At 33.6% G+C, this 22,979-nt stretch overlaps 2 protein-coding genes across 7 annotated transcripts; both read left to right on the forward strand.

The window, feature by feature from the left end:
- Positions 1-11,353: 11,353 nt before the first annotated feature.
- On the forward strand, positions 11,354-17,240 carry LOC18013747 (probable serine incorporator). Of its 6 annotated transcripts, none has more exons than XM_006418683.2 (12): positions 11,354-11,520; positions 14,653-15,059; positions 15,150-15,223; positions 15,321-15,480; positions 15,588-15,612; positions 15,697-15,786; positions 15,880-16,051; positions 16,149-16,222; positions 16,350-16,419; positions 16,499-16,728; positions 16,858-16,931; positions 17,041-17,240. In XM_006418683.2, exons 2-12 carry the CDS (start codon positions 14,849-14,851, stop codon positions 17,100-17,102), a joined length of 1,242 nt encoding a protein of 413 aa, XP_006418746.1. In that variant the 5' UTR covers positions 11,354-11,520; positions 14,653-14,848; the 3' UTR covers positions 17,103-17,240. The 6 variants fall into 6 exon arrangements, with proteins under 6 accessions (XP_006418746.1, XP_024009682.1, XP_024009680.1 ...); XM_024153914.1 differs by lacking the exon at positions 11,354-11,520 and adding an exon at positions 14,004-14,098; XM_024153912.1 differs by lacking the exon at positions 11,354-11,520 and adding an exon at positions 14,028-14,153.
- Positions 17,241-19,216: 1,976 nt separating this feature from the next.
- LOC112084415 (putative G3BP-like protein) lies at positions 19,217-19,792 on the forward strand. Its single transcript, XM_024153543.1, has one exon. It carries the CDS (start codon positions 19,217-19,219, stop codon positions 19,790-19,792), a length of 576 nt encoding a protein of 191 aa, XP_024009311.1.
- Positions 19,793-22,979: the final 3,187 nt, after the last annotated feature.

Consider the following 22,979-nt stretch of genomic DNA (forward strand, 5'->3'; position numbering starts at 1 on the left):
CAAGTGGGTGATGCATAATAATCCATCTTATTAGTGTGGCACAAAGAGAAGCACCCACAACTACACCATTAAGTTGTCTTGTCCGATCCTTGAGGTTTTCTATTTTCTAGTTCTATTTTTATCATTTGTATGGACATTACTTTTCTTTTACATTTTTTTTTCGCCCCGAGTTAATTTTAGTGATTTTTATTAGTTTGTCTATAGTGAAAGTAGATGAATATCCATGGATGATTTTTTTTTTTATATAGTTAGGATAATGACAGCCAAAATGAGCTTTTTAAATAAATAAAAGATGTATTTACAACTATCAATCAACCTACATACGTGGTTTAAAAAGTCCTTATTAATCTAGGTTAATAAAACCATCTAATTACATTTTAATCATTCTCTTAAAACAACATTTTATGGATTTTTTTATTAATCTTTGATCGTTGAAACATTCACTTAACAATAATCGTACGTTAAAAAGTAATATATATATATATATATATATTTATCTATATATATATATATCTTGGAATTATAAACAAAACTAAGAAGTGTATAGAAATTTTGATGATATGATTGTGTATAGAAATTTTAAATTATTAACTATGTATGTTACTAAATAATGCACTTTGACTCTTTATCAAAGAACTCAGCAATTTAGTGTAATTGATATAAATAATTTGAAAATGGGTGATTTTTAAGACTATCGAGGTTTCTTGTTCTACGACGAGCAATAAGATGATCTATGACAGTGAGGAGAGCAAGTAGCCAAACATCATACAATTATTATTATATACATATTCGAAGTAAACAAACTCAAAAGAGATGGTTGAATGGAATACCATTGTCCATCAATGCACCATTATATTAAAAACAAAGTATGTGACATTACAATTGATAATGGGTAATTCGTGTACTAATGTGGGCAAACATACATACATGATTAAAAATTTAGATTGGAAAAGACCGTACATTTCTAGTCGTATCGTCTGTAGTTTTATTGTAGTAGTAGCATTTAGTTATGCAAATTACTGTGATTATAAAAGAACAAGAACATGCTTCTTTCTTTTTTACATTAAATTTGAAGTTTGTGAAACTCCAAGATATATATGCATGCATTCCATTGGACGCAACTTGAAGTTGGTGTCGGATTTTGTAACATCTTCTGTGAGTTCCGAGTTGGATACGTTATTCTCAATTTCAGTGCTTCTTGGTGTCTATGAATTAATTAAATAGTTTTGGGTTGTTAATAACATAAAATTTCTGATAGTATAAAGTTAATTGGTAGAAGGTAGAACAACGGAAAATTCATATATATGGTATGTAATTGATGCATCGTCTAACTATTACTCCCTCTGTTTTATTATAGTTGATTTTCTGAATATTTACACACAAATTAAGAAAACTATAAATGCTTAATTATTTAATATTTATTTTTGTTAATTAAGTTACTTTTACAACTGATTTCATTATTTTATTATTACTTTTTCTTTTTTAACTGTGCTTAATGGAGTAAAGCAACATGCATTAATATTATTCAGTCAATTTAAAGAAGAGACATACATTAATTAGATTAATTAGATGTAAGAAATCAAATATTATGAAACAAGAAAAAAAAATCTAGAAAATCAACTATAATAAAACAGAGGAGTATTTTACATTATAAAATCCACCTATGTTAGTGGGGCAATACAAGAATTCGTAACTTCGTATATATTATTAGCTGATACTATATATTGTAGAAATACAATAACTTTTTTTTTCATATCTGGTGAGATTTTATGTTCAAAAAAAAATTTGGTGAGATTTCCAAATTTGTACTGTCACGTTTATAAGAATTAACAAATTTTATTATATTCACGTATATATGAATTAATAATTTCTCCACATGTGAGACAAAAACTTAACTCATAAATTTGCGTAGTCTTTTGCCTTCTCTCTTGTTTGTTTCTTTGTGCGTTTTCTCTGGCATTCTTTGCTTTGGAGTAGATGAGTTTCTAACGTGAATCTTAGAAGATTTCGCCATTATATATCAGTATTCTTCAAATTATTAAAATGTTATTGTTTTACACTCACATATCCAGTCCAATATTTAATACTTCAATTTATGTAATATTCACCACCTTCATCTATAAATAATTACTTATATACCCAAACTTTTATACCAAGCACATACTAAAATTGTAAAGCAAAATATAAATAGTATTAGAGATAATGATAGCACATTAGCACATTCTTTGTCATAATATCAAATCTTGGATAGATAGGATCGGATCTTCCATTTGTTAGAGATTTACTATTATCCGTTAATATGTATATAAGCTTGTACTTGATTGATGGAATAACATAACAGAGAATTCACATATTTACATGGTATCAGAGCCTTCTAACTCTTGATTCCAATTTTTTTCTGACCAAACACCTTACCAAAACTAAACATGACCGACAAAACACCTTTTGCGGTATCTTCTCCTACCACCGGATCGAAAAACACGTCGACCGCAACCGCTGAGAAGCTGATGTCTCCTTATTTTCTACATGCGTCTGAAAACACGGGCAGGTGCAGACTCCAATTCTGTTGAACGGCGCCAACTACAAGAGATAGTCTAAATTAATGATCAACTCTCTTCGCACCAAGAGAAAGCTTGGGTTCATCGACGGAACCCTTAAGCGACTTTCCAGTGATTCTGTCGAGGCAGAACAATGGGACATGGTTAACGCCATGATAATCGGGTGGATTTACAGCAGTGTTGAACCAAAGCTGCGACCTTCCATCTCACTTGTTGATAGCGCGAAGGCGATGTGGGCGAGCCTTCAGCGACGATTTTCCGTCAACAACGACACTCGTGTTCTTCAGCTGCTTGCAGACATCAACAACTGTAAGCAAGATGGCGACACGGTGGAAATCTTCTTCGGGAGACTCAAAGTAATGTGGGATGACTTGGCGGATCTTGACAAGGGATTCACTTGCTGCTGCGGAACTGTGAATCTATGGTGAATTACGAGAAGAATAAGGAGAAAATTCTGTTTCATCAATTCCTCATGGGATTTGACAACTCGCGTTTTGGGACGACACACTCAAACATCTTGAGCCAACAATCCGAGATCAACCTTGACATGGTTTATTCCCAAATCGTTCAAGAAGAGCGATATCTAAACGTAATGCGCGGTGCTGAGGAAAGAATTCCTGTGATGGGGCTCTCTGCAACAACACAGCCTCAACCTCTGCAACATTCTGCTCCCAAAACAGAGCAAGCAGCGGCGGCCAAGTTCTCTCGACCTACGACGATGTGTACGCACTGCGGCAAGACAGGTCATGAAGCGACAAGCTGTTTTTACCTTATTGGTTTTCCTGAATGGTACAATGACAAGAAAAGCAACAGTGGCAGACCGATAAGTCTTCGGGTAAGAGAAACAAACTCTATCTGACTGGAACAGAGAGCAAATACGATATTCTTATTGATTCAGAGGCTTCTCACCACATGACGGGTGATATTAATCTCCTCACTAATATATCTTCCATTGAGGCGTACCCCATTACTCTACCAAATGGAGAGCTTACTTGGGCGACAAGACACGGGAACTTACACCTTGGAAAACGCCTTGTGCTCACCAACGTTTTCTATGCTCCACAGCTCTCAATCACTCTTATCTCTGTGTCACAACTATTGCGAGATATTGCTGGATTTGTCATATTTACGAAACGTTTTTGTGTGATACAGGACCTTGCTACGAAGACTTTGATTGGTGCGGGTAAGGAGCGTGATGGGGTCTACCACTTTGCCGGCAAGATTGAAACGCAAGCTGGTTTTGCTGGGAGACTTCGTACTCGTGAGCTTTGGCATCGCCGTTTAGGTCACCCGTCTGCACCAGTTCTTTCCAATTTATCTAATATTGGGGATTTTTCTAGTAGCGTAGGAGAGTTTGAAAAGTCATGTGACATTTGTATTCGGGCAAAACAAACTCGCAGTATTTTTTTGCGAAGTATTAATAAAGCAGACAATTGTTTTTCTTTGATACACTGCGACCTCTGGTGACCTTACCGGATTCCTTCTTCCTGTGGTGCACATTATTTTTTAACAATCGTGGACAACTATTCAAGAGCTGTATGGGCAATTTTACATTTAGAAAAGAAAGAAGCACCAAACGCCATCAGAATTTTCTTCGCCTATGTTGAAAAACAGTTTAACAAACAGATTAAATCAGTACGAAGTGACAACGGCACGGAGTTCACATGCCTCCGATCGTTTTTTGCTGAGAAAGAAGTTTTTCACCAAACCTCCTGCGTAGAAACGCCCTAGCAAAACGGTCGCGTCGAAAAAAAGCATCGCCACATCCTAAATATGGCGCGTGCTTTAATGTTTCAGGCCAATCTTCCTATCCGTTTTTTGGGGGAAAGCATTTTTACGACCACTTATCTCATCAATCACACTCCTAGTAGCCTGCTTGACAACAAGTCACCATTCGAGCTTCTGTATGGGTCTGTTCCAACTTATGAAAATCTACGCGTGTTTGGAACATTATGTTTTGCTCGGCGCATCTCACGCAATAAGGACAAGTTTCAGGAATGCAGTCATCGATGCTTGCTTCTGGGTTATCCAATGGGAAAGAAAGGCTGGTTGGTATTTGATTTTGCAACAGAAAAGACGTTTATCTCTCGCGACGTTATTTTCCAAGAGGACAAATTCCCTTACGTTACCAACGGTGGGTCTTCTCCTTCTTTAACTCAGCTCTCTCTTCCTCATCCAGCCATCTTCGATGACGACGTTATCGATTACACTCCCGCTGTAGTATCTCAGCCAGGGGGAGTTGCAGTGTCTCAGCAAGGGGGAGTTACCAGTGACGACAATGAAGCTGAATCAGACGCAGAAACCATAATTGAAACTGTTGACACTGTCCCAACAATCACCGAACAACAGCCAGTTATAGAGGACCTTGGTCGCAGTAAACGCACTAAAATCCTATCAGTTTTGCTCAAGCCATATCAGACCTACAACACTTGCGCCATCGACCCCCATCACGTTTCTACAACCCCTACTTCAAATTCTTCAAGTAAGTGCTCTTATCCACTAACCAATTACGTTTCGTTTCATCGTGTGTCTCCTGTTTATCAGATATTTGTGGCGACAATTACATCCACAACCGATCCTGTTTACTACAAAGATGCGGTTGGCATCAAAATCTGGGATGACGCAATGGACACTGAGATGACAGCACTTGAGAAACAGGGTACTTGGGACGTCACAGATTTGCCTCCAGGAAAGGTTGCAATCGGCTGCAAATGGGTTTATCGTACCAAATACAAATCAGATGGCACTATTGAGCATTACAAAGCTCGACTGGTTATCTTGGGAAATCGACAGAAAGAGGGTGTTGATTTTAAAGAGACGTTTGCACCGGTGATCAAGATGACAACGGTTCAGATCCTTCTTAATATCTCTGCAGCCAAAAATTGGGCGCTTCACCAAATGGATGTTCATAACGCCTTTCTCCATGGTGACCTAGCTGAAGAGGTTTACATCAAATTACCTCCAGGTTTTAAAGTTGATGGTCCCAACAAAGTTTGCAAATTGAAGAAATCGCTTTACGGATTACGCCAAGCGCTGAGATGTTGGTTTGCAAAATTGTCTACTGCGCTCAAAGCTTTTGGTTTCAAGCAAAATTATTCAGACTACTCCTTATTCACGCTTCAAAAAGGGAGTTCTATTGTCTATGTGTTAGTTTACGTCGACGACCTCATTATCGGAGGCAATGATTCGGCTCTCATTTCCAACTTCAAAGCTTATCTCGATCGCACATTTCACATGAAGGACCTTGGAGCTCTGAAATATTTTCTTGGGATCGAGGTGTCTCGCAGCAAAGATGGTATTTACTTGTCTCAGCAGAAATATGCGTTGGACATTATATCAGAATGTGGTCTCCTTGGTTCAAAGCCGATTGATATACCGATAGAGCAGAATCATTCTCTGGCCCGGGAAACTGGTGAATTTCTCTCTGATCCATCCCCTTACCGCCGTTTAGTAGGACGTCTGGTCTATCTAACCGTAACCAGACCCGATTTGAGTTACGCTGTGCACACCTTAGCACAGTTCATGCAGAAACCCCAAATGAAGCATTGGAGTGATGCCTTGCGTGTGGTGCGTTATCTGAAGAAGTCTCTTGGTCAGGGTGTTCTTCTCAGTTCCAAGAATGATCTTTCCTTATCTGCTTATTGCGACTCTGATTGGACAGCTTGTCCACTTACCAGACGATCACTCACCGGCTACATTGTTTTACTTGGGCAATCTATCATTTCGTGGAAAACCAAGAAGCAACAGACAGTGTCCAGATCAACCGCTGAGCCCGAATACCGGTCAATGGCGATCACTTTGTGTGAGCTTAAATGGATCATCGAGCTCATGCGTAGCTTGGGCATTCAACAGCAGACGCCAATACCTCTGTTTTGTGACAGTGAAGCGGCGTTACACATTGATGCAAACCCTGTTTTTTACGAAAGGACGAAGCACATTGAGGTCGATTGTCATTTCATACGTGACGTGGTTCAGGATGGTTCGATAGTTACTAGCCTTGTTAAGACAACCGAGCAGCTGGCGGATATACTAACCAAGTCACTGGGCTGACAACAGTTCACATATCTTTTGTGCAAGATGGGCGTTCGTGACCTTTATGCACCACTTTGAGGAGGAGTATTAGAGATAATGATAGCACATTAGCATATTCTTTGTGATAATATCAAATCTTGGATAGATAGGATCGGATCTCCCATTTGTTAGGGATTTACTTTTATCCGCTAATGTGTATATAAGCTTGTACTTGGTCGATGGTATAACATAACAGAGAATTCACATATTTACAAATAGGAATCCAAAATACATGACAAAATACCTGAGTAGCAATCAGAAAGATAATAAGCAGAATCGAGATGATGATCTCTTTTGTTAATTTTCAAAAAGATTTGTAATGTGAGATTTGTTAGCGATAATTAAGGATCTCAGGATATGACTGCTTATTTTCTCAAAAAAAAGTGTCAACATTACTTGTCATCGATTCTGTTATTGAACTAAACTTATGATCAGGGTACCCTTGCAGTGTCCTCTAACTACAAGTCGATTTCAGAAACAGTGATTTACCAAGTGTGTCACTAGCAGAGCCATGCCTTCCCTTGTTCAAAAAAGGCATTTGCCTTAGGGCATCTCCAAAGACAACTTCAAATCTTCAAATATGAGGTTTTGTTCACTCCAAAGGCAACTTTAAAACCTCAAATTTTGAGGTTTTGAACAGTAGAACCTTATATTTGTGGTTTCACTGTTCAAAACCTCTAATTTGAGGTTGCAGCTTTTTATTTACATTTTAGTCTTTAAAATTATGTATTTCATAAATAATCATTTTATTTTTAATATTTATCATTTTAATCCAACAATTTTATATCTCATTAATATTATACATTTATCTTTATAAATTTTATATTTGCATATAAAATAAATTAAAAATAGAAATTAAAACTAAAATTGATCATATTTGAAAGCATTATGAAAATAGTTTTGTTGAATAATTTGGTGAAATATAATCATTTATAATTTAGTTTGTGTGTTTTCATTATTATGTTTTTGTAATTTTATCTTATAATGTAATGTTTCTGTGGTTTGTGATATTTTTTATGTATGTTTTCGGTTATTTATAAAGTTATATGATTTTTATTGATAATGATTAAAAGTAGGGATTATAGTACGATATTTTAAATTTTATGAGATTAGATTTGAGGTTTTGCCTTTGGAGACAAACATCATCAAACCTCAAATTTGAGGTTTGACCAACCTCAAATTTGAAGTTGCATTTGGAGATGCTCTTAGGCCACCAACAAATTTCTATACTTGAAGGCCACATCTTTATATACAAATAGATTATCTAGTAGGTTGAATTAATTGTATAGTTTGTTTAACCATTATTAGTTGATAAATTGTATGATTAAGTTGTAGGATTAATAATTCTAGGAAAGTTTCTTAACAAAATTGTATGTTTTCATGATTTCTTTTAAACTAAAAATTATAAACTTTTACATTTAAAGACTTATATCATATTTACAAATACACATGTAAAATTAAATAAATGATTTAATGTTAAGTACATAAAAATAATGTTCTGAAGTTATAATTTTGTGAAATAAAATTTGTAATACTGCTAATAAATAAAATTTATAGAAAATATGTGGTTAAAAAAATACAAAGTTCCTTAGAGCATCTCCAAGAGACACTTCATATCTTCAAATTTGAAGTTTTATGCACTCCAAGAGAGACTTCAAATCTTCAAATTTTGAAGATTTAAACAGTGACACTCTATATTTGAAGTTTTACTATTCAGATCTTCAAATTTGAAGATTCATCTTTTTTATTGCATTTTAGTCCTTATAATTAACTATCTTTATAAATATTGTCTTTATTTATGTGTCTTTATCATTTTAATTTTATAATATATCTGATAATTATTTCATATATATTTTTATAATTGTAATTTCAAATTAAAGAAAACAACTTCAAATTAAAACATCACATAAAAACATTACAAAAAATAAACTACAAATAGATATAAATAAAACATAATATTATTATAAAGATTTATTAATACAACATAAAATTCTTAAAAAAAAATTACAAGCACACATAAATATTACACAAATTAAAATACTACAACAATACCAATAATCATGCAAATTTGATCCTGAACCTCTAAGACCACCAAAATGTTGTCCATATATATTTGGAGTTGGAAGTTGTTGTTGTTTTTGAGTTCTTTTTTGTATGATTTTTGTTTGTTCAGATCGAATAAACTCACGAATATTACTATCAACAATAGAGTCTAAATTTGTTAGCGATCCCCAAGGTCCAAAGAAAAAATTGTTTGCAGCAAGACAAGAAGCATGCCGGAAAGATGTTGAACGTGCATTTGGAGTTTTACAATTCAAGTTTGCTATCATAGCTGAATCATCACGTTATTGGAAAAAAGAGGTTTTGCATGATATAATGACAGCGTGCATTATAATGCATAACATGATAATTGATGATGAATGTGATATCACCGCACCGATTAAAGACGCAAGAGCAGCACCAGAGGTTACAGTTGAAATGACAGTCAATGAGAATACCCGATTTCAACAATTTTTAGCTCGTAATCTACAAATAAAAAATAAAAAATCACATTTATCACTTCGAAAGACATTGATTGATCATATATGGGAGTATTACAGAAACAATGTTAGTGAATAATTTAGTATTCTATTTTGCTATTTCTAATTATGTTTGTGTGTTTTTTATAATATTAATGATGTTTAATTAATTAATATTATCTGTAATTTTTTAATGTGTGTTTTATTGTTATTTATATTATTTAATGAGTTTAGCTAATTATTCTGAAAAGTAATGATTATAATGCAAAATATAAAGTTTTTAAAGTTTATTTTGAAGTGTCACTCTTGGAGAGAAACAGCTAAAACTTCAAATAAACTTCAAATTTGAAGTTTCTGGATCTTCAAAAATGAAGTCTCTCTTGGAGATGCCCTTAGGCCTCTAAAAAACTAGGCACGGCACTGGTTACTAGCTAATTTTTCTTTTCTAAGTTTAATTAGAAAGAACTAGATTTTAATCAGATTACACAGAATGAGAGTCTTCAAGTATCTCTGCTTCTTTATCAAGAAAGTACGAGTCTGGAGCGAACCTTTCTATTTCGTTAGGGCATCATCAAAATTAGAGTTATTGGAACTTTATATATATAACATAATTATGTTCATGATCCATATATTCAAAACAGTCGACAAGTACTATATAAAAGTTATCAAATATTGAAATTGATATCCTGGTTAGAGAAAGTTACGTTGTATGATCTTACTAGGTCCAGGATGTAATTTTTGATCATTCCTTTTTTTTTCTCTCTATGTATTTTTCAGTTTACTTTATAAAATTTCTCTATTCAAATATTTTTTCTTCATTTTATTCATTTTCTCTTTACTCTTTTTTTGTTTGGATCGAACTCATTTCCTCTTTACTCTAATTCTTCTTGTAGTGCCTAAAATTCCACAAGCTAAGAAAGTCTCCACATTATAAAAGATAACGAGTAACATTAACATTTAAATCGATCGTAATTTTATGAGAAAAAGAATGAAACAAAAATGCCTTGCTAGTTAAAAAATTCAACATATCTAACTACAGCTAGGAGGAGTCGCCAATTACCAAATCTTCTCAACAGAATCCTACAAGCTCTTTTGCTTTCCATTTCGCAGGTAGGAAACATCCCTATCTGGTGGCATGATTTAAGCATGTGGTTCTCAGCCTCTATGATCTTGAAGCAACTTAGACCGAAGAGAGACAAAGCGTTGTTTGGAGTCGGATTGTTTGGTTTCCCCAAGGGGTTCTAAACTTTTTCTTCAATCACATGGCTTGCTGTTCGTGATCGGTTATTGACCGCTGTGAGAGTATGCATGCCTTTATACATTCATACATACATAATGTTTATTGTGATAGAGTTGAAAAAAATTAGCATTGAATGCATTTGTGAAGAATCCCAACTAGTAGTCAGCCTTCCAATCTGAACTCCAGGTCCTCAGTGAATTGAAACTGAGGCTCACAAGTCACAGGTTTGATCTTATTTTCTATTTGGGATAATGAGACTCTTATATGTAAGGTTTTTTTTTTAGTTTCCTATTTATTTTGTTTATTTTTACTGGAATGGTTTGCCACGGAACCTAAAAAAACTTAAGAAAATCAATAAGCGTCGGAAGAAAGATTTATATACCAAAAAATAAAAATTTAATTTTATCTGACACCACAAGAAAATAAGAAAAAAGTCGAGATATAAGGAACAATAAATTATCACAGAGCACGTTCACGTCTGATAATAGAATTATAAAGAACAAATCTGAAGTCAGACCTAATAGTTTAATGATTTTTGGTAATTAATTGTATGTTTATTACTTATATTGGTTATGACTTTAATACCATGCATGACTAACCACTGTCATTAAATTAGAAAGAAACTAACCAAAACATATTACAGATTTTTTTCAACAATAATTAATTACACCTTAGAATTATGAAACAGATTATTAATTTATTATTACTTGTTTTACTAATTTATCAAATATATTGTTATATATATATTTTTGTTATTATTGGTTTTTCTTTCTTAAAAAGATACGAGAGGATGTAGCGGAAAGAGGAAGCTAACGGCGGGAAAGCAAGAAATAAAGAAAATATAAAACAAATTATAAAGAAAACAAAAATCAGCAGAAAAATAGATCTTCACAAAAAAAGCAGTCTTGTGTATGTATATAAGTACAAGAACTGTTTTCTAAAAAAACCTGAAACAATTCTCTTTTCGTTTTCACATTCCTCTCTCTCTCTCTCTCTCAGATTTTTGTTTATCTTCTTCTTGTTTGATTTGATTTCACATTAGAAGAAGCTTGTGGAGTAAAAACACACAAAATTCTCCACATTATCTCCAGATCTGATCTTGCTTCAAGAACTTCTACATGATCAATCACAGGTTTCTCCTCTCTCTTCTCTGTTCTTCGTCCTCTTTTTTTTTTCTTGGATCTCTGAGATTTACAAACATGTGCGTGTTCTTACTTGTTATGACTTATTACTAATACTTAATTATATGTCTCGCGATTTTCTCGGAAACGCAAATGGCAATAAAGTCTGTGAATCTGTGATGCAATCAAATGAAAATTCATTCGAATTTTCCTCTGTTTTCGCGTAATTTTTTCCTCTGTTTTCTAAGAATCCAAAGTTCTGAAACATCAAAAGATAATCGGTAGAGACATAGAGGGACCCACTCGTTCCTCACTTTTCCTTTTTTTCTTCTTTGCTTTCTGCTAATTATCTCACTTTGCTAAAAGAATTAGCCGTAACTCAAGCTTAATTAGGAGTTTAATCATGTTTAGCTAATGTTTATGCCGAAAACACATAAGAGTAAGTAAGAACCTAGAGAACAAGCTATTTGACGGTTTATTTATTTATTTTATTTGTCAAATTTAAGTCGTTAAGAAATTAATGTTGTTTGACTTGTGTAATTAATTAATTAAGTATTGTTTTACGTTTGGTTTTTTTCCGTCTTTTACTAACCAACTCACTTCCTGCGGCCGCTAAATAATCTTCTAATTTTCTCGTCGTTGAGTCAAAAAAGAACACAAAACAAAAGACTGTGTGGAGTCAATAAAAACATACTCGCAGATGTTGTTGATCAAAAAGTAAAAATACATAAACGTGATTATATATTTTTTCTGATTTATGGTCTTTAACAAAAAAAGGTATTATGGTTTAATACTCACTTCATGGTGCAAGATTGGTTATTTCGGGGTTTGTTATCTAATTTAGGTGAAACGAAAACGATTTGTTTTTGGTTTCAAGAGTTGTCTTTTTTGGCACGAAATATTTGATGAGGCCCATATTAAAATGGAACCTGATTTGGCTACCTAATATAGGCCAGATACCCAAGTAAAATTTGGGTAAACATTCTAATGATAAAATTTACTATGTACATAGATTACAAATGCCAATATTATACTCCTTCACATGCTACATCCATCTTAGGGTCGAATTTGCCATTATTTTGTCCCTCTAGATTTCATATTATTATGTATTTCATTATGGCAAGGCCATGGGTCATTACTCCTAGTCTCTTAGTGTGTATGAACGTGGAAACATGAGATGAGCCATAATTGATCACAAGATATACAAATTTTTTAATCTTACTTATATAGATATATATAGAAGTTTCATAGCAAAGTTAATCCGCCTTTGTTTAACCCGTAATCCGTTTTATATCAGTTTTAAACATTAGATAAGTCAATCTTAATCTGTCTTATGCAATCATACGTCCGGGGCCTTTGCCTATTAACCCCGGATTCCTACAGTTTTGATTTTCTATTGTTATTTTTTTAGTTGTAGGAGCACAATTTTATGTATTACAATATGGTGGACAATAACATCAATTTACTGAATCATTTATTTTGTTCGTTCAAAAAAGACTATTTTCTAAACTCTATGTTTTTAAATAAAAACTTTAAAATTTTGTTAATTTTAATTTAAACATCAATAGCAATCCACTATAAGCGCGGTTAGCATGTTAGAATGGTCGTTTATAATGGACCTAATATGTGAAATTCACTTTTCTAAAATTTTAGAAATTAGGTTCATGGTAGAATGGATATATCAATCTATGTTTTTATGACGTCCATTTCTCGGAAGTACAAGAGTAATCCAGATAAACCAAAACAATTTAGTCTGAAGTTTTTTTTTTATTTGTTTAAAATGGTTTTACGTTTTAGATATTCGAAAAATAGAAACCAAACTGAAAAAGGAAAAACAGTCGAATCCAAACTTAAATTCTTTTGAAAATCAAAAATATATTTAAATGAAAAGCTGCATTCTAACCAAACATAAAATCACATAAACCGATCTACATTAGATTCGGGTTTACATTCGTTACTATAAACTAAAAAAAAACAACAAAGAAAGAAAGGATAACCCAAACCAAACAAAAACCAAAACCGTACCAAAATTGGGATTGAATACCCCAACTTGAAAGTTTAAGATTAATTAGATGATGATTTAAGGGAAAGTAAAGAGAATATCAATCTCAATGCAATGAGACTTTAAAGATTTTATAATTTATGTTATCCCAAATTCCCAATCTTGTAGATGACGTTTTTCTTTATTAGATTTTTTGGGTGGATAGTTCTATCAACCATCCCACTTTTTTTCTTTCAAATAGTTTTAAGTGGAGGCATGTGTCTCCACTCCATTAAGTGGACCTGTGAAGCCCAAAAAAGGGTATCTGATGTTGCTGCTTAGCATAACCCATTCAGATTCGTAAAAGGAAAAGATTCGTTTGCCCATTTGTTTCCGTACCAACACGTTTCTTTCTCGAGTCCCCATTTACATAAACTTCCAGATTTTTCATTATATATCTCTCTATCAGATATTGATTCTTTTTCGTTTTCTCTTTTGATCTCTTAACCTTTTGTTTCCTTATGTAATAAAGTTGTTTTGGGTGCTTCTTTGTTTATCCACGCCTCTCTTTTTGCATGAGGGAAAAATTTTTAGTTACTATCCAAAAGGTTTCTTCCTTTTTTTCATGATTTTAAGTTCTTGCCAAATCTTTGACTTTGGGAGGTTTAAGTCTTGAGAACTCTTGACTGTCCACAGATTTTAGCTTGATTTTTAGGTTTGGTATGTTTTATCTTTTTGCCCTTTATAATTCACATGGTTAAGATACAAAGTTGCAGTCTTGGATTAAAATGAGCCATCTATTGTGGATTCTCGTTGACGCTTATAAAGGTTGCTTTTTTAGTTTAGGCAAAAATAAGGCAAGGAGTTTACTTGCACTGTACGTATTCTCTGTCATGTTCGGTAGAACAAAAAAGAAACGAGATGCTTTCTGTTGAAAAAACGGATTTTGTGTGATTTTTGTTTTTGAGAATACACTTCAGATGTTTCTCATGTAAAACATGAATTTTTCCTCTTCAAAACTACAAATTGCGTCTTAGATTTGTATGATCCTTATCTCGTTTATTTTTTGATAACGGAATTGGATTCTCATGCTTTGCTTCACTCTTATGTCTTCTTGTTACCTTCTCTGTTTTGGTAAATTCTTGAATTTTCATTTTCATAGGTTTTGATCTGAAGGAAGAGAGAGCGACAAGGCGGATTTCACGCTCCTGTCTTGAGCCTTTTTAGCGTTCTTGATCATTTCTAAGAAACTGATATCTGATGCAAAATCCTCCCCCATGGAATGATCTGTTTCTTGAATTTTTCAAACTTCTAATGTCATGAAGAGGAGGAGAGAGTCTTGGTAAGTTTAGAGAGTTATGGAGACCGGTACAAGCAGCGTTGGCAACAGCGGAAGCAGCAGAAACGAGAGCTATGAAGCAATCAAGAATGGATCATGGTTTAATCAGTTCCGCAATGGCTGCAATCCATGGATGGCTAGATATGTATACGGTCTGATATTCCTCATCGCGAATCTACTAGCTTGGGCTGCTCGTGATTATGGTCGGCGTGCCTTAACAGAAGTGACAAGTATGTGCCACTAAATCAGGTTTCATTCTCGTTTCCTTGTCTTACAAGTTGAACGATGCTGATACAACTCCTCTGTTGTTAAAACTGCAGAATTCAAGAATTGTAAAGGCGGAGCAAACTGTTTGGGGACCGAAGGAGTCTTAAGAGTTAGCTTGGGATGTTTTGTATCCTTCTTGGTTCAGTCTTGAATACTATATGTTTACTCAGTCATCTTACAACACTTTATCATAAAATGTTTTCTGCTTAACCATGAATCCTCAGTTGTTCTATTTCGTTATGTTTCTATCAACACTTGGGACGTCCAAAACGCATTCGTCAAGAGATAGATGGCATTCTGGATGGTGGTCTGCTAAGCTTATTATGTGGCCTGCTTTAACCATCATTCCTTTCTTGCTTCCTTCTACCATTATTCGCCTTTACGGTATAATTAAGGCTTGATAAGAAAGGTTCCTTTGATAATAATTTCTCTAATTCAACTGGCATGACGAGTAATCAAAAACGTTTTCTTTTCTTTGGTGTAATTTGCAGGAGAGATTGCCCATTTTGGTGCAGGGTAAGATTGATCTGTCCCTAAACTGAACAAAATGTATATATGATGTGAAAATCCCAAAGCTTATAATTGTTGTTTTCTTTATAGGGTATTTCTACTGATACAACTAATTAGTGTAATCAGTTTCATTACATGGCTCAACGAATGCTATCAATCCCAAAAAGATGCAGAACGATGGTTAGTTTTGAATACACATGGAAGTTTTAGTTTTTTCTTTTTTTCTTGAAGTTTATTACTAATCAAGCAACAACACACTCTTCATGTTTGTAGCCATGTCCATGTGATGCTACTAGCAACTACTTCATACACAGTGTGTATAGTTGGGTTGATTCTGATGTATATATGGTACGCGCCAGATCCTTCATGTCTTCTCAATATATTCTTCATAACTTGGACTTTGTTCCTCATTCAGCTCATGACAAGCATCGCTCTCCATCCTAAAGTAAGTTATCCATTAGTATCCTTCATTGTTTCATGAGTGTGTACGTTTAAATGTTTGAAGTTATAAAGGTTTTTATTGTGGTTGCCAACTCCAATAGGTTAATGCTGGTTACTTGACTCCGGCTCTTATGGGACTCTATGTTGTGTTTATCTGTTGGTGCGCCATTAGAAGGTATGTTATTTTTTTTTCATTTATTTCTCTGTTTTCTTAAGATTCTTGAACTATTAGTGGAGAGCTATTTTATGTTGCAAAAGACTATAATTGTGAATTGATTTATCTCCAAAAAAATGTTGTGCAGTGAACCAGTGGGTGAAAGTTGCAACAGAAAAGCAGCAGCCTCAGACAGAACAGACTGGCTTACCATCATTGTAAACTCTTTTTAATCTCTCAACTATTTGTTTCATCTAAAAGTAGTATGTTTTGATTCTGAAATATAACGTTGCGCAGAGCTTTGTGGTTGCACTACTTGCAATGGTTATTGCGACTTTTTCTACGGGAATAGACTCTCAATGTTTCCAATTCAAGAAAGATAAGAACAATCAAGGAGAAGAAGAAGAAGAAGAAGAGGAAGATGGTGTTCCATATGGATATGGCTTCTTCCACTTTGTTTTCGCCACAGGAGCAATGTACTTCGCTATGCTACTCATCGGATGGAATACTCATCACCCCATGAAAAAGTAAAGTTTTTCTTAAATATCTTTATACATACATTGAATGCATAAACTAGTGAGAGTGTTTCTTTAGAATTTGTATGTATTTTAAAAGTTTGAGAACTCAAACTTATATTGTTTTGTTTTTGTATTCAGGTGGACGATTGATGTGGGATGGACGAGTACTTGGGTAAGGATTGTGAACGAGTGGCTTGCGGTTTGCGTATACAGTAAGTGAAAAGAATTGAATCATAAGACACATTTTGAAGGCTTCATCCTCAAAACTCTGAGATTGCGAGACAGATCTTTAATGTATTGTTTGATGAAATACTGTGATAGTTTGGATGCTGGTGGCTCCAATCGTACTCAAGAGCAGAAGACAAACGACAAGTGGGACATGAGAGATTGAAATGTTTGGGAAACGACAGAAAACTTTGTCGTTTTTGATCTCTGTTCATCATGTGTGGGCATACAACTAAACCGCTTTTTTCACCTACGACCAGGACGGAACGCAAACATGCTCTCATGGATTTGGTGGGAAAAAATAGTATAGACGGTTAAAGATTGGGGAATGGTCGGAAATCAAATCTTTGTAAGTAGATTGTTGTAGGAAGTTTGATACAAATATATAGTTATGGTTATTATTTTGTTCTCTCATTTGTGATCTTCAAGGGTTTGGATGATCGCAATTCGCATGATGGACAGTGTCCATATACTGCTTGTTACACAAAATTACAAGCATTATAGTGTAGGAATGTAAAAGAATAGCCATAGAGGAGCAAAAGGTATCGAGGTTTAAAACCTAGATTGGAGTTTGGACAAAAGATCAAAGAACAAAGGAAGTTCTTGATCTTATGGACTAGAGGAGAAGAAAAAAAAAAAGTAAAAGAGGAGAAGAAATGTGAAAGGAAGGTAGGTACCATTGGGACGTTTAAGTAAAATTTGTTCCATATGTAGCTATAGGTTTGTTAATTAATATAAGAAGAACAGAAAAATTATGATTGTACCTAAATATAATGTCTCAAACTATCGCTAGCCCTGTTCAAATTATTTATTAAACGTTTATTCAATATGGTATATATATATATTTAAGTATTGTATATTATATACATAGAGCTAGGGCTGGAACGGAGCCGGATATCCGGACTTTTCAAAGTATCCGGATCCGGCTCCGGATTTGACGGATAATCAATTTTATTATCCGAATCCGGATCCGAAAACTCCGGATATCCGGAGACCGAATATCCGGTTTGAACCGAAGATTTACGGATATCCGACCGGATATCCGGTTTCGTTGATTTAAAAAAAAACTTCAATTTTTAAAATTATAATGAGATAACATATATAATTAAAATATATCATTATAGCAAAAATTACAAATACCAAAAATTTAAAAGCATTCAAGTAGCATTCAAATAATACAAAGTTTAAAAATTTACATAGCAAAAAAGAAAATAGTAATAGAGAAGTTAATTTATCTTCATATCCTTGTGTTATCTATTTTCATGGTCTTCTCTCACAATCTGAAATAGAAAATTATCATGCAATATAAATTTCAATCATGTGTAAAAGAGTTAAACCAAAAACAATTTTCAAACATAATTAAAACAAAAAATTAAATACATATCCAAAGATTTCAAAATTTTCAAAATCTTAATAAACGGATAACGGATAACGGATATCCGAGTTTAAAATTTTCTATTATCCGGATCCGTATCCGAAATAACCGAATACTTAATTTCACTATCCGGATCCGGATCCGAACTACACGAATATCCGATTTTTACGGATCGGATAGGATCGGATACCAGATCGGATAACAGATACCGGATAATAATTCCAGCCCTACATAGAGCTAGCTCAACCAAGCAAGTTACTAGTTACTGCCATAAAAGAGCTCAACCAAGAACATAATTTCTTGGGTTTTAAAGTAAGTTTAAAGGGGTTTTAACCCCAAGTTCAACCTTTTTCATCATCTAAATTATACAAATTATAGGATTATATATGGTTTTAGTTAACTTGAAACAAACCCTTAAACATGAGCCTGAAAAAACCCATAACGGTGTTGAATGTTGACTTTAGTCATTGACCGTTTAAGAGGAAGTTTTCTGGTCACCTTCATCATCTCCAATGAGTTTTATGATCCACCTTCAAGTCTTAGGTTGAAGATTTTGATTTACATTATAAAAAAAAAAAAAAATCGGATTTGGTTCACTAAACCAGATCAAATGACTTTTCTAAACCGGTTTAAGTTTTGGACCGAGTAGGTAAAACCGGTTGGTAGTCCAAATATAAACAAAATCATAGGTAACTTCTTTAAAGTTAATATGGTTTAGGAGTTAGAAGTCGAGAAGGATTAGGATTTAGTTTGATTTGAGAGTCCTCATCACTATATAAAGTGGTGGAGAAATTAGGTCAAAAATCATTCTTCAGTCAGTTTTTGAAATTTAGTTGGAAATTTATTTATTCTGTTCTCAAAACTTCTGTCGTCAGATCTCTCTCAGTCCCTGGAGATATGTCAGAGGAGGAGACTAATTATGCAGAGATTTTTAGTCGTGCCTTTGTGAAGCAATATTATCAAACTCTTAACGAATCACCTCAGTTTCTTCATATGTTCTACAGTGATTACTGTCTGTTTAACCGTCTTTATCCTGAAACACATGTCAAAAAAACTATTTGGACTAAGGAAGAGGTGAAAGATGAGTTTCTTGCTGTGAGATTCGAAGATTTCACCGCCGAGATTGAAACTTCACTTGGTGTACCATATCCTATGGAACATGGTTATGTTATTGTATATGTCAAAGGTTACTTGACAAAGAAGAGAGACAACGTTGGTAACAAGTTTACGCAAACGTTTCTTCTAATTCAGCAAGACACCGGCTTCTGTATCGTTAACGATATATTCAGGTATGAAATAGAGCAGACACAGATCCAGACCTGTCTTAAAGAGTTGAGGTTGGAGCCTGAGCCGGTTGCTTCAAGTCAGCCACTTCCTCACGATCACGAACTAGCAGCAACGAAGACCTCAGTTTGCCTTTTCCAAAAATCTTTATGCAAAGGAGAAGTTCATGATGAATGGTTTATGGTTTAGGAATCTAGACTTATGTGAGCCAGGTTCAGTTTTGTGTTAGGTTTCTCGGTTTAGGGATTCTAGAAATTGAATCGAAAGATCAAAGATGTAGATCCTGACAAAAAATATATCGGTCGGTTTTCTTTGTTTTTATAAATTTCATTGTTATAATATTATAGGCTGTTGAAAAAATGGAAAATTTTATTAAAAACTAAATAAAAATCACGATATATTTTCATAGCAATATACAATTTTTTTTTGAATAGTAGAGTTTAGGTTTAAATGTTAATCTCCTTTAAGCTCGTATATATTTGTACCCGTTTAAGCCCACTTAGTTTGAACGTGGGGATTAAAGGAGAGCTTAAAGGAGATTAACATTTAAACATTATAACTAAAATATTCTATTAACTCTACTATTAAAGGAGCTTAAAGGAGCTTAAAGGAGATTAACATTTAAACATTAACTCTACTATTAAATGTTAAACGAGGCCACCCGTTTAAGCTCGTATATATTTGTACCTGTTTAAGCCCACTTAGTTTGATTTCCCTGGTGCTTAAACCAGTTCGTTTAGGTTTTTTTTTTTTTCATTTTATGTTACATTTGAGTTATGTCCTAAAATTAAAATGCACTAGATTGTTAACCCACGCTTCCGTAGGGAAAGTTTTTTTTTGTTATGTGAATCTATATATTACTACACAACTAATTATATATATAAAATTTTATATAGTGTTAATATATATATATATATATATTGTGTTAAATGAGTTAACTCATGCCTCAAATTTATTTTTAATAAACCAATCCGTAAAGATCACTGATTATAAAAATATTATTCTAATTTGTGCATTTTTATTATTGTATAATATAAATTTGAATATATAAATTAACTCTAAACTATTCACTATTTTTTAAGATACATTAAAAAGTAATTTTTGAATTTTTTTGATAAGTAATATATTACCTAGATTTGAGGAAATTCTAAATAATCTAAATTAATATTAGAATTTTCGAAATTAATTATAAATATAAGATAAAATCCATTTTTTATTAATATTTGATTTGATTTTTTTGTTAACTGAAACAGATTTTATCCAGAAAACTTATCATAATATAAAGTACTTCTTGTTAAAGTTAATATTAAAATAGTTTCCAAACAGAATTTCTAAAAAACCTAGAATGTTTGGATGCAATAATTAAAATATTCTCTCTAGAATTCAAATGTGTATCACTTTTAATAATATAGATAGATGTTACCTTTTTATTTACATATTTTGTTGAAAATAATGTTTTAAAGAAAGAAAGCAATCTTGTAATTTTTTTGAAAAAACTAGTACACATCATCAACGAAATCCAATAGGCTTCATAGGTAATAGCAAAATCCAATACAAAATCTAACAGAAACGTTTTGTTTTAAAAACACAAAATAAAAGAAATGTTTGTAGAGGTCATTTTGGACTCAAACTTAATATTTTTCTTCAGCCTAAACTGCAAATAAAATTCAGAAATAGCACTTAATTCATCAACCAAGATAATTTATAAACAAGTTTCAAACACAAAAAGATTTCAGAAATACCTTTGTTACGTTCTCATGGCATGTTTGAATCTCTTGATCTTTTTTTTAGCCAACGAATCTCTTGATTTTTTTCCTTCTATTCCTGAGCTACTCAGCTCTTTCTAGCATCTTCAATGTTAGCCTCATTAGTATCCTCTATGGTGCCGACAATTCAAAGTGCCAATTAGTTTAAAAGAACTTTTAACTATAATATTTTTTTTGTAAATCTTAAAATTTTACCTGCATATTTTGCAAAACCACATCGCCAACTGCGAGTTTAGATTAAAACTTGAATTTTCTTTGAAAGCAAGCGATTTCTGTACAAAATCAAACTTCAAACTCCAATGCTAAAAGCTGATTCTGATGCTATTAGTGTAATTGGAATTGTGAGAAAATCACATGTCATTTCACCTAAACCTCTATAAGTCGATGTTGATTATCTTTTCAGTGGCTCAAAACATCCAAATCTGGAAAAGAACTTCACGCTAGCCTCCGTTCATCCAAATAAATATCCAAATGTGTCTTTATGTTGCTCACACCAGCTTCAATGCTTCTTTGTAACTCAAAAAGGCAAAAGTGAGAACTTGCTGCTCTCATCCTCTCTTTCAAATGCAAGTTTTAATTGTAGTTAGCTTTTTCTTAAACCAAAGCTTAGATCTGATTGCTATAATATGGTAGATATTGGTTAGGGTTTGCTATTCATTTATGATTGATGGTTGTTTGGGAGAAAAGTATAGAATATGGATTTAAGAACTATGGAACATTGTTTGATAACCTGTTTAAATATCTTCTTTCTATAACTTGTTATCGAATGTGCATACTAGATGAATGAAGAATTAATATTAAAACTAGTATTAATTGTTGATTGTTAAGGATACTGATATACTAGAACTGTTTAGGAACCTGCCACAGGAGACCCCTAAGGGTCGGGCTTGCTTGTTGGTTCTGTGTGACCTCTGTGTGACTGTGTCAGCAGTATACAACGTCGAGAGGTTATGTCAAACCTCAAGATTGTCTATGTGACCTGGTTAAAGAATGGTGGCAGATCGACTGGCGAGTCTTAATTATAGGAGGGTTGGGTGTCACGGGTGGCAAGACCGTTTTGTCTGTCTTTGGGGAAGATTTAGATTCGGGTGACATGGGTGGCAGGTCATCTGTCCTTGGGAAAGATTTGGATTCAGGTGTCATCTTCTGTAGAGTATTTTTCTCTTGTTTGAAAATTGAGTTGATGATTAATTTTGGGAAAAAATAGAATTAGGATTAACTCATGTACTTGAGCTTGTTTTAGGATTAGACTTTCATAGGGTTAACTCATGTACTGTTACATGGTGAATTGTGAGCCTCTTTAAGGTTATCCTCACTGAGTTATCCCCATTATTCACCCCTTCTTCATCTCTTTGTTTCTTTCAGGTTTGATGGATTAGCATTAAGTATATGTTGTTGTTGTTACCTAGGCATTTTTCTTCCTGGCAGACTTGAGGGTCATCAAGGGACGAAACCAAGTATTTAACTGAATAGGGTTAAATTACCAACCTAGCATGCCGATTCTCTACCTTTCTAGGAAGTAGGGGATAGGGATATTACACTTTTTAAGTAAGTTAGAGGAGTCAAACAAAAATCAACTTCTAACTCAAAGCAATCACAAAATAAGCTAG

The sequence above is a fragment of the Eutrema salsugineum genome, unplaced genomic scaffold, assembly GCF_000478725.1.
Source record: "Eutrema salsugineum unplaced genomic scaffold, Eutsalg1_0 scaffold_4, whole genome shotgun sequence".
Classification (NCBI taxonomy): domain Eukaryota; kingdom Viridiplantae; phylum Streptophyta; class Magnoliopsida; order Brassicales; family Brassicaceae; genus Eutrema; species Eutrema salsugineum.

Coding starts and splice junctions, on each gene's coding strand:
- LOC18013747 (XM_006418683.2), top strand. CDS start 14,849: ATGGAGACCGGTACAAGCAGCGTTGGCAACAGCGGAAGCAGCAGAAAC. Junction 16,052..16,148: donor GCATCGCTCTCCATCCTAAA/GTAAGTTATCCA, acceptor CAACTCCAATAG/GTTAATGCTGGTTACTTGAC. Junction 16,223..16,349: donor TGTTGGTGCGCCATTAGAAG/GTATGTTATTTT, acceptor AATGTTGTGCAG/TGAACCAGTGGGTGAAAGTT.
- LOC112084415 (XM_024153543.1), top strand. CDS start 19,217: ATGTCAGAGGAGGAGACTAATTATGCAGAGATTTTTAGTCGTGCCTTT.